This window comes from Meleagris gallopavo, chromosome 4 (assembly GCF_000146605.3).
Source record: "Meleagris gallopavo isolate NT-WF06-2002-E0010 breed Aviagen turkey brand Nicholas breeding stock chromosome 4, Turkey_5.1, whole genome shotgun sequence".
Taxonomy (NCBI): domain Eukaryota; kingdom Metazoa; phylum Chordata; class Aves; order Galliformes; family Phasianidae; genus Meleagris; species Meleagris gallopavo.
This window is the reverse complement of record NC_015014.2, coordinates 10,650,476-10,662,891: the sequence shown is the minus strand read 5'-3', so window position 1 is coordinate 10,662,891 and position 12,416 is coordinate 10,650,476. Positions and strand designations below refer to the sequence as shown.

General features: G+C 37.3%; 1 protein-coding gene across 4 annotated transcripts in view; it reads left to right on the top strand.

Moving 5' to 3' along the window:
- Positions 1-6: 6 nt before the first annotated feature.
- Positions 7-12,416, top strand: part of OTUD4 (OTU deubiquitinase 4) — a 26,089-nt gene continuing 13,679 nt past the window's right edge. For 3 of the 4 annotated variants that reach the window (XM_010709528.2, XM_010709525.2, XM_010709524.2), the window contains exons 1-10: positions 7-141; positions 890-973; positions 3,877-3,927; positions 5,396-5,442; positions 7,959-8,031; positions 8,511-8,592; positions 9,401-9,545; positions 10,983-11,040; positions 11,424-11,538; positions 11,756-11,820. In XM_010709528.2, the coding sequence (XP_010707830.1) occupies positions 55-141; positions 890-973; positions 3,877-3,927; positions 5,396-5,442; positions 7,959-8,031; positions 8,511-8,592; positions 9,401-9,545; positions 10,983-11,040; positions 11,424-11,538; positions 11,756-11,820 (807 nt within the window). In that variant the 5' untranslated portion in view covers positions 7-54. The other variant, XM_010709529.3, reaches the window with a different exon arrangement.

The window sequence follows — 12,416 nt, the reverse complement described above, 5'->3', positions numbered from 1 at the left end:
GGCGGCGAGCAGAGCCGCTGCGCCGGCGGCACGGACGCTCCCGCGGCCGCGTCCATGGACTGCTACTTGAGATCTCAGGGCTTGTACAGGAAGAAGGTTGCCAAGGATGGATCGTGTCTCTTCAGGGCTGTGGCGGAGCAGGGAACTAGTTGCTTAAAGGAAGCTGTTGCACGTGAACGTATGTTTTCTGAAGTACAGACAAGCGTAGGCTGTGTGCTGAGGGGAAAAAAAAATACTGCTGTGCTGGTGAGGGGAGAGAAGTGCGGCGTGCGCGCAGCACGTGTTACTCTGTAAAGCTTTGACCTCTTACTGCTGCCACGGAGCGTTTGTCAGATTGCAGCATTTGGGCGCAGCTGCCTTGTATTGGGACTGGAGGAGAAGGAACTGCGTGGAAGGAGTTTAAAAGCCTTGTGAGTAATTTAGCTTTGCTTCTTCCTGTTGCGTTCCCTTCCCTCCCCCCCCCGTTTCGTGTTTCTGTTAAAGAAAAAAGCTACAGCGTCATCTTGTCTTAAATACAAATAAACAGCAGTGGGAGCTGTGGTGCTTTGCTCTGAGAGAGAAGCCTAAATGCCTCAGCTAATTATACACAGTTCACTTTTTAACTAATTGAATTCCCTGCTTCAGATGAAAAATGACAACAAATGCTACTCCTTTCACTTAATGAGTCCACATAGAACTGAACATTTCAATTTAATGAATACATGAATTCAGCATTTTGGATACGTAGTTGGGATATTGTTATTGAATATCTAAACATTTGAAATATTCTTCAAACTAAAACTAGAATATCTCTAAGCCTGTGTGTAGGATTGAGTCACCAATTATTTATGGACAGTTACCAAAAATCAAAAGCACTGGTCTCACTTGTTTTGTTTTCTCCCTTTGGTAGGTATTACACTCTCAGTCTCGTCACGTTGATGTTAGGATGGCTTGTGTAGACTATCTTCGGAAACACAGGGAGAAGTTTGAAGCAGTAAGTATTTCTGGTTCATTTGGGGGCATTTAGTAAAAATCTTCCTTGATTCTTTTTTCTGAACTGTATTGTTTGAGAGTATTGGCTGTAGCTGTATACTAGTTGATGCTTTTTAAAATGAGTGCCTTTGCTTAACTGACATATATGTGGTAGTAACTTGTTTTCTGAAGCCTGGAGAAAGACCTGTGCACTGCTTGGGCTGGGGAGACATGAGTGGGAAAGAGGGGAAACCCCAGTGTTCATTTAAAGAAACAAAACAAAGTAAAGCTTTTTAAACTCTGCAGTCTGCAGCAGACTGAAATCTGAATTTTATTTTAGAATGATGTTTAACTTAATAAAAATCACAAAATATTCTTGCTGTGCTAATTAATTGCTTTCACCATGTATATGAGCGATTTGTGTGATGATGTTAGTGGGTTTTGTTTCAAAGTCTGCAATTTATTATACGTTGCCATAGTGATTCCCCCACCCCTTTCCTAAAGATCTGTGACAAAATGCTCTGTCAGCCATGGATATAAAATAACAACGTATAGATATTGGTTTATATTTGGCCAGCGTCATCAATGCTACAGTTGTGAAATCTATTTTTAGTTTCTCTTAAAAGAATAGTAATAAATAATGGTACTTCTTTTTGTGTTTTAGTGTAACACTGCCTAATTAGTTTCCAGGGTAGCCGTAGTAGGAGTATATGTGAGCGTTTCTTACTAAGGGATTATTGCTTGCCTCTCTTTTTTTTATTAAAAATCACCCAGACGCCACTAAGAAAGCTGTCTTTGATGCACATTGCTCAGTGAGGAAAAGGAGATGAGTGTGTATATATATATTCTGTAACTTCTGACCAAATGCCCTATACTCAAATGTAAATAATCCCTATTAGTGATGTGGAAATGGTCAAGGAAGATTTAAGCAAATGAGAGTGAATCTCTCCAAGAGGATGCGGTGCTGACTCACCTGGTAGTGTTTGCCAGGACAATTGGATTTGTTAATGTCCAGTCCCTCTCATGACTTTGCAACTCTTAGATGCTTCTTCCTGTTTTTTCCTTTTTTCTCCCATTACTGCTGATTCTTTGATCCTTTTGTTCCAAAACTGTTCCTTAAATTTGTTTCCATGTGGTTTTGTGAAGTTTTTCAAAATGCAGTCCTTGACTGTAATTGCATGTTGTTTCTCCTCCCCAATTTTGCCATTTCAGTTGAGTAACTTCATTTTCAACCCCAGATGCTTTTGCTGTTCTTGTCCTTCTCCTCCCAACTTTTAGTCTCTCTGTGTGCAAGATCTCACTGTTTCAGGTTTTTTCCTCTCACTTGGCCCAAGTGATGTGATTTCCTTTAACCACCTCAGTGGTTCTTCTGAAAAGCTTCTTTGGGGAAGAAAATAAAATGGTGCTTTTCAAAATAGGTGTTTCATGTACAAGGTTGAGGTATTTTTTATCTGTTCTTGTTTCGTAGTGTTTGTGTTCTCTCAGATACCTCACCACAGCTCTGCTGATATCCTTTGCTTCCCATGTCTCTTATTATACTTTTTGCCTTCTGTCTATGAAATGTTGTTGTTCACTCTTTTCTCTTAAAAATATATTCCTCTTTCCCCATGTTTCTGTGACTCTTCCCTCACATTCCGCCCTAGTAGTTAAGTGCTACTGACACGTATTGGTGCTACTCAGTGAAATTCCTTTCTATCTATTGTAAGCATTTCACCTTCAGTTTCTGCCTCTATTGCATGAGTCCTGCTATAACCGAAGTTTCAGGTGACTGTACTCAGTCTTCCATTTCATCCTCATCTTCTCTTCAAGTCTGTCACTGATTGCTCTGTCTTCATTCTTCTTTTTTTTAACCTCTTCTGTTTTCTATCAGAACTTCTGGTGCTCTTCCTTTCTTCCTTTGTGCATTATCTTTAGGTTATTTTATTTTAGCACACCTAACAATTACTGTTGATGCTGCTGTTTCATGGGTCTCTTACTTCGTATCTGCTTGTTTCAGCTAAATAAAAAATTTTAGCCAGGCTTTTTGATGGTTTTTATGAACCGTACTGTCAAGTCTGGTTCAAAACTGCTAAAGCAGAGCTTTTAATATCACAATTCCGTTCCATTTTTCTTATTACCTTGTTTCTTAATCCGTATGGGCAGAGAGGCTATTGTACCTGTATCTTAAGTTCACAATGGGGATTACTTGTTTATTTTTAGCCTCCTGGGTCTAAAGTTTAGCTAAATTAAGCAGATTGACTCTCAATAGCAATTTTAAAATATAGCTACTCTGCTGGCCACCGTGGCTGGATGGTGGAAGTTAACGCTTCCCTGTTTCTACAGCATCTCTCTCTGTAGCGTTGACAAATGTAATTTTGCTCTCTGTGCACGTTAAGTACAGCTGAGGGATTTTATTCTTAGCTTATTGCTTACATCTTGTCTGTTTTTTTGCGTTCTTATGCTGGAAGTAAAAGCACTTTTTTGAAGTGATACAAAAAAGGGAGAAACTGCTTGATTTGCCTGCGTAATGTACAGGTGCTACAGAAAATGTGACCCCATTTCTGTCTGATTGCTGCCAGTTTCTTACAACAAGATACTTGAATAAGCTCACACGTACTCTGGTTTGTGATGCTGTGCGTGCCATAAACATCTATTTGACAGCATCTTTTCTACTGGATTCTTCTTTGGCTGCTGGGTTTGCTTGTTTTTGTTTTCACTGTGTGAGATTTCCAAAAACTGTTTATGTGGCTGTCTCCTAGATTGCAGACACGTGTGACTTTTTTTTTCCTCCTTTTATCACTACATAATTCTATGTGATTGTGAGTGCTTTGTGGGCTGGATACTTGTAAGTTTCTTGTGCTGTGTTGCCATTGGTACAGTTGGCCATATGTTGGGGGAATCCATATGCTGCACTACTAAAATTAACTTTTTTTTTTTTCAATACAGTTCATAGAGGGGCCATTTGAAGAATATTTAAAATGTTTGGAAAATCCACAGGTATGGTAATCTTGGCTTATAATAGAAAGTAGTTCTGATCTTTATTGGTAATGGGGATTGTTTTGTTGCAAATATTTTTGACTGAGTTTAAGGGATTTTGTGCTTTTTGAATATGTGAGGGCTGCTCTGGGAGTAGTGCCTCTCATTTTAGTATGTTGGCCCATGACATTGCAGGCAGATGTTGGTGGTACAGAAGTCGAGGGTGAACCTTCCCACCAGTATCCCATTCCATCCTGTTGCTGTGTGACAGGTGGCAGCAGAGGGGCAGTCTGACAAAATGGTGTCTGACATGGAAGTGTGAATGAAGCAAAGGGTTGTCTTTGAATTCCTTCATGCAGGGGAAATGGCACCCATTGACATTCATCAATTGTTGCTGAGTGTTTATGGAGACCAAACAGTGGATGTGAGCACAGTGAGGGGGGGTGGAGTGTAGGTTTTTACAAGTGCAAAATGCAGGCTTTTGTTCATCACTGGTGAAAATGCTTAACTCGTGGTGGGGGCTGTTGAAAATGAGTATTTTATATCTGAGACTTTGGTCTAGGTTAGTGTTATTGTGCTCTTTGTACCTCTTCTAGCTTCCATGGAAATGAATAGGAGGCATTACTTTTGGCAGTGACCCATGTACATACACATATACTCTTTTGTAAAGCACAAAATATTTTGGGGATTTTCTTGTTTCCATTTTAATGTTCTCGATACCTCTTAAAAAAAAAAACAACAACAACAAAACCACAACGAGCAGCATGATCAGCTTTTTCTTTAAGCCTGCCTTGAGTAAAGCTATGAAGATTTAGGTGATGAAAAGACAGCTGATGTGGTGCACAATTGATTTAATTTTTAAAGTTAGGGAGATAACAGCTTGTATAATGTGAGGGGGAAAAAAAGAGAACAATCTAGTACAATATATAGAAATAAAGTTAAAGAACTTTGTGGGTTTTGCAAAGTGTATTTACATGCATTCTCTGCCAAAATAAAAGCATGTTGTTTTTTTTTCCCTGCAACTACAACGTCCCTAGTGAAGACAGCTCATCAGATGAGTCTTCTTTTTTACTTTTTTTCAACTTTTAGAACATATGGAGGAAGAGAGAAAAATAGATGCTTAACCTATTCTTTTGTTTGCTTTTCCAAGGATTTTTAATCATATAGCATTGTTGCTCAGATAACGAGGCTATATGCTGTACCAAATGGTAAATTATGCCATTTTCCATTGTTTTAAGTTCTCAGGTTTCACACAGATCAGTTTCTGCTTTGGAAAAAAAGGCCTCCAATTTCTGTCTCTGAACCTTACTGGCACAACTGTTATTTCAAAAGATCTTTGAATACAGTCAACCTTGGTTGAACTCCAGACTCAGTGTCAGTGGATTTATATTTGACAATGATACCTGTTTATCTACTCAAGACGAAGTGTAATATTTGTGTGTTTGATTGGGCTTAATTTTCTTATTTTTTCTTTTTTTCTCCAATACAGGAATGGGTTGGACAAGTAGAAATAAGTGCCCTTTCACTTATGTACAAGTAAGACAACCCTTAACTGTGTTATATTGATGTCTATTCAGTTGCTTTGTTAGTTAATCAGTTGGAATACCAAAGATGGAGTTGTATGTCACATCTTAGTTCTCCAGAAAATTACAAATACGTTTGGAAAACTGCAGCTGTCAAGGTATTAAATAGGAATTGAGAAGTGAGCTTTGAAAATGACATTTAACCTGGAGTTTGAGTTACAGTTTGCATTAATGTCATCCATGTCACCTGTGTGACGTAATTGTGGGTGATGTCATGCTGTTTGTATTTTTGTTAACTTTGTCTGTCATCTTTTCTGTTAAAACTGCATTTCTACCTACTTCTCATGAAGGTTTGATAGTAGCCCTGTTACTAAGCTCTGATCTGCACCCTTTTCTTAATTGCTTCAGTTTGGATGCTGTGGAAGGGGTTGATGGAATGAGTATTGTAGGCTACATGTTAGAAAGCCATTCTGATACCTCCCCCAGTGTGAAGCTGGATAGGAGTTCCAAGTTAACTGTGGCATCTTTTATTCTCATCTCTTTTTCCTTTTTCCATCGTATCAGTGTTGGCAAAATAGGGCAATCCTGAGCTAAACTTAAATGTTTTAGTATTTGTGTGTAGGTAAATGCTCCTGTTGGTGATGAGCAGTTTTAAGTAAATAGAATCTTGCATGTTAACCTTTTTTAACAAAAATATATGCTATTTTGTAAGTAAAACAATATGCTGAATATCTGTAACTTCTTTGTAATTTCCGTGCAAGGAAGTGATTATGTACAGCATCTTACAGCTGTTCATAAACCAGTTAGAAAATTCATTATTTCATAATCTTAACTGTAAATTAATGGTACTTTTGTACTTGGACTCTTGATGAGATGGTTGATGAGGGAAGAAGCAAACTAGTTAAATATTACTTTAAAGTACTTAAGTGAGCAGGAAATTGCCCAAAAATCTATCTTTGCTTGCACTGTGTGTGTGACTGCTACGCTTTATTTTGGGAAGTCTGGCTTCCATTGAAAAGGCAACTTAGAAGCTCCAGGAAAGCAGAAAAGGTGATGGAGGTAGAGTGAAAGTGTCTCCTCTTTTACTGCATGCTGGCAGATTGAAGGAAAGCAGAAGTGCAAGTTTCCTGTTCCACGCCAGGTAGAAAAGGGGGAGGGTTTCAGACGTCTAAAGGACAGGGTAGAAGTGCAGTATCAATAGGTTTGGCTCCATTTCTACTCCTCAGATCTGTCGCAGCACTGCTTTGGTTATGTTCTACATTGTAATTGCTTCACTGGGGCAGGTGGCACTCTGAGCTTTTATATTATTTTCCTCTCAGAATTGCTGTTCTTCAGGTGATGTAGAAAGGCGTGCTTGTTTTTTTTTTTTCTTTTCCTAGATCCCAAAACTGCACATGTGAATATACGTAATCATTTTGCAAGATTAATTACACTTAAGTTTTTGTGAGGAAAGATTTGTTGAAGAAAGTGATGGGTTGGTGAGCAAAGGGAGGACTGTAGATAAAAGAAAAATTAAATCTTGGGACATGGCAGAGATTGCTTTATAGTAGGAGAGGAAGTATCAAGTCAATATCAGTTGTGAATTTTCCCTTGTCGCTTTATTTCCACTTTATTATGCTTACTGGTTAAATAGACTGTAAAAATAAATATAGAATTTAAATTCTAAATGCAGCACATAAATTCTACATGTTATATTGTCATAGCCCAGCTGCTCATTTATATTTTGAATCATTGTAAGGATAATGAAGCAATTATTTCACCTTGGAAAGCAGTCATTGCTTGGGACAGAAATAAAGCTCACTAAACCCATTTTGTGAAAGCGTGCCGGGCTGACGTGCTTCATGATGAGTATCTGCCAGTAGTGCACCAACACACAGTTGACTGCTTATAGGAAGACTATAGGGATGGTGTGCTATACCCCAAATGGAAAAAGCTGCAAATATGTTAAGAACGGTCCATAAATCATTTTAATAACATAACAATCAAAAAGGAGTTATGTCACAACTGTTGTGTGAAAATATTGGTAAGATGGAACTGATATAAGATTTTACTGCTACTTCAAAGAAAGAAAAAAAGAAGATCAGTGAGTTGAAGTGTTTGTGCTGGGAGAGGAGTAGAAATAGCTAGAATTAAGAAGTTACTTACTTAAGTCATTAATAATTGCATCCGTGTTAAATATCTTTTGTGATGTTATTAGCTAAGAACTGTTACACTCTACCACAGGCTCCTGTATCTGTGACAGAAGGCTGTGGTGCATCACAGGGGGTGAAGTACTGCACAAAAATTTCACTTGGAGTGTGAGACTAATAGTGGAATTGTCAAATATAAGTATTTTCTGTCTGAATCTCTCCTGAGAGAGCAAATATATTACAAAAGTCCTTTTTGGTCCAGTGAAAGGTCCACTCATCTTCAGTATTCTTTTCTAATAGTTATTTTTTGCTGTTATAGATAGTCTTTGAAGTTGGCTAGAATATTCCTGTTGTTATTGATTGTTTCATGAAATCTTACATACTTTTTTCCTCCCCTCAGGAAAGATTTCATAATATATCGGGAACCAAATGCTTCTCCTTCACACGTGACTGAAAATGGATTTTCTGATAAGGTTAAAATAACACCAAATTTTTGTGTGTGTGTGCGTATGTATATAGTGAAATCTGAATGAAGGCTACTTTAATTAACAACTAATATAACATGAGTTTTATTAGTCTACACAAATATTGAGATAATTCAGTTTGAACCGTTTCTTCTGTACCTATTTAAGACAAAGATTCTGTTAATACATGTAGCTCATTTTAAACAGCTGCTCTGTATTTGGTGTGTAGTGTATCTTCTTAGTAGCTCAGAATTCTGTGAAGATCAATTTACGACTGATGCCAACTCATAGTTATGTTGGCCTTATTTTTTGACTTTCAGCCAACTTTTTTTTTTTTTAATTTAAAAGACATCCACTGAACTTTTGGATTGTTTTATTGTTATTTTGAGATCCTGAAACACATTGATTTGAGTTTAAAGGTACTGTTTATAAGAAGAATCGAGTGATTCTTCATTTACCTAAAAATATGTACATTTTTTGTTTTGTAGGTATTGCTATGCTTCTCAAATGGAAACCACTATGATATTGTTTATCCCATAGAGTATTCAGAAAGGGCTGCTCTGTGCCAGTGTAAGTATTATGTTGGCTAGCTAAAAGCACACATTTTTACTGCAAATGATAATCCAGGTTTCAGTTAAAGGGAAAAGGCTCTCTCTGAATGTTTATTATCATTCTATTGGAGCTTATTATGGAATTATTCTGTTGGAGCTTAATTTTCCATTTGGATTGTCAGTGATTGTATGATTCTTCCTGTGCCTTGGTTCTTGAGGCATGACTGCAAATGAACCCAGAGGCGAAGACTTATCTGCCTCTCTTTATCTGGGTGCTCTGATATGAACAGAAAATATTGGTGTACTGATTTATAATCTATTGAATTGTCTTTGGTCAGCATTTAGATTTTAATTTTGTATTTCAGGTGATGTTAGTGAACTAGTTGTTTACTTAAAAATTATCCTTGCTTGTGTAATTTCTACAGAAATCATGGGAGTTGACTATGCAAAATATAACTGTCTACATGAGTTACTGTTTTTCTTACCAGAGTGGAATAATGCCCAGAGGTTCCAGCCAGCTTCTGTGGGTCCCTTGGCATCCCATGCAGGAATTCCTGTTCTTTTTGAAATTCCTGCCCATATACAGAGTTGCAAGACTGACGCCCAGTTTGCCTGTCAGGAGAACTGCTTGCTAGTAGCTTGATGCATACATGTTAAACTATAGTAGCTACAGCTGTTTTGACTTGTAACAACTTCCCTGTTTCAGTTAATGTTTCAGAATGCTTGTTTTCATCGAAGTGACTTCAAACTCCTCTGTAATGGTGGTGTAAAACTTCATTTACCTCATAACTGATCTTGTTCTACCACTTTCTTGTCCCCTTCCCCAGCTCTTCTTTATGAGTTGCTGTATGAGAAGGTGTTTGGTACAGATGTAAAGAAAATTATAGCAGAACTTAGTGCTGTTGGTATGACAGAGGAAAATAATGGTAGCAGTGAATTTTCTGCTTCCGATTCGGAGGATGACAACTACAGGTAAATGGATTTAGAGCTTGCTATAAGATGCATGCGGACACAGTACGTGCTAAAAAAATGTTCTGAATTTCTTTTGCGAAGCAGAACTGAAGGGGTTGAAAACATTTAAGAATTAATGAGGGGAAACAAAGAGGAAGGGTTAGAACTATGAAAGAACTACATATGTAATCTTTACTGTAACTAAGGACCTAGTTTGTCTCTTTTTCCTGCAATCTACCTTAGGTCTCATTACATATTGGAGTACTGCCATTGGAACATGTCCCTCTTCCTGTTTAAAGCAGAATAATTCCTGGGGAGAGCTGTCAGCACGCCAGTGTGGTGTAGTAAACTCCGTGAGAATTGGTTGCCTGGCTCTCATACTAGTATGTAGGGAATCTGCTTTAGCAGAGGGGTGCACTTGATGATCTCCAGAGGCCTCTGTGATGCTGTGGTGCTGATGGAAATTGACAGAGAGAGAATACCAAGTTCTGGGGAAGACATTAGTTGCCTTTCTTCTTAGTGAGGGGTTGGGGGGAATAATAGGGAATGTTTCCAGATCAAATATAACGTATTTCTGTGTAGAATAATTTTTGTAGTTAAATGTCAGTGTGGAAAATTCTCTATTCCTTTTTGGTGCTTTCCTGAGCTTTGTGTGCAATGAGGTTATCCTCTATCATTGGGATTCATAAGCAAATATGCTGCTAATCTCTGTAGCGCATTTGTAAGTGGATGTCATATACTCACTTGAGACTATCTAACTTCATGTCATTGATGCAAGACCTAGTCTGTGTGAATCTTGACCTGCTTAGCCTCAGTTAAAAACATTTTGCCCTGTGTATAAAGTCTTAAGGGTTTTTTTTGCTTGTCTTCAAGTTTACTTTAGCTTGTTTCCTCCCCTAGTTTTCTGGACGTTCTTTTACATTTTATAAATGTTAACTTTTCAGTTATGCTATTTTAAATGTAAGTAGCTATTCTGTTGTGGGAGGAGTTAATGCTGACAGTTGTCTAAACTTCTATTAATGTCAGGGGTAGAAAAATAGAGTAAGTTAGAGTGTCTGATCCTGGTTAACTAATGGATTATGACATCATTTATTTCTGATGGCCTCTTTTGCTCTGTTTTTCTTATATAACTGCAGTGTTTTAGAGGAAATTTTTTCCTTTGCAACTTTCATTCTTTTTTTTTTAAACAAATAGCTAAGTGTCTTAGTGTAAGATAGGCTTCCTAAAACTTGAACTTTAAAAATGAAGTCTTAGTTTTAGCCTTGTGTGGTATAGAAATGTCAATCTTATTTTAGACTTAGCTTTTACATCTTAAGAGACAAAGGTGTTGCATGGTATGTTTAGTGCAGAAAAATATGAAGAGAATGGTAGCCTCAGTATTTTTCTCAGCTTCCAAGACATTTCTTGCTTAGTCCTTATTAATAATATACTGTCACTGTTCCTTCTCTTCTTCTGCAGAAGTAAAGCTACAGCAGTTGGTGATATGAATGGATTAAAGTCTCTTTCTGGCAACAAGGTATTTATTTAAGATTTATTTTTCTCCTGTTAACTTGTATTCTGATTATTATTTTTTTTTTTTGGTCACATTCATGATACAATCTTGATTTTCTGCTTGTACAAACGTGTACTATTTTAAAATCTACTTCATTCTTTGAAAAGTAGATGTTTGCTTTCATTGTGGATGGATGGTGTCCTTTGTACTGCTGTTTATTTCTTAATTTTGTTCTGGTATGTTTAAAAGAACACCATTTGAATTAAATTTTTAATTCATTTCTATGCTTTGTGTATTTTTGGCTCTTCTGTATTTAAGTTTGGAATCTTAATGCTGTGATTTAAAAATCTATTAGTGTAAACTTCTTTTTAAATGGCCACTTTAACACTTCTTTCTGTTTCATACAGCACCTTAAGAGCAGTGGAAATCCCACCCTGTTTTTACCTAAGAAAGTTCTTAAGTCACTCAATCCACTGGTTTACAGAAATGTTGAATATGATGTTTGGCTCCAATCCAAATGGGGTAAGTAACTGTATACTAAGTTCATCTACTGCAAGCTGATATGGGAAGCAGAGCCTTTTTGAGCAGTGATAGTTTCATTTCAGGCAATGGTCTTCCTCTTATGTGTCTGTGTGTGGATCGAAAGCCTGGACTACTGCTTTTTAGTTTAACTGTATCAATAAAGTCACTCTTGCAGTGTATTTAAGCTAACAATATGTTACTGCTAATGTGTTTACAGATCAGCAAAAACAAGATTTTTCTATTGCTGCTGGCATGCAATACTCAATTGGAGATAAATGTAAAGTAAGTACTATGTAATTACAGTTGGAGAAAAACATAAGTGTCTTGTTAATGTCACTTTTCCCCCTTTGTTAACTATTTTGATGTGTATCTCAGTTATTTTGATATATGCACACAGTTTGTGTGTATGTATGTGTCACGTAAGAAAGAATTATTTGATCAACAAAATCACTGACACCACCCAAAAGAAACCACCAGAAACACAACAAAAAAGCTCCTCCTACAGGCAACAAAACAACCTCCCCCCCCCCATAAGAGCAGGAAAGCCTTATGTGGAGTTGGTTATTTACTGCTTAATAGGATGGGCTACAGTTTCTCTGTTTTAGACCCTGAAGTTGTCCGCTGTGGCATGGACTTAAAGTTACAGATAGTAGTAGTAGAAGGAGCTCTGATATTAAACCTCTCTCTCCTGTTTGGTATGTACACAGTAAGACAGTAAACACATGGGATAAAAACTTAGGAAGTATTGAAAAGTGATGTTAACTGAATTAATGCAACTGGAAAACCAAACGCTGTAGCAGGACATTCATTGATAAGCTTATTTTATGTTTAACACACAAATTTTAAGCACCTAGAAGGTCTGGTATTTGGTTGTTTTT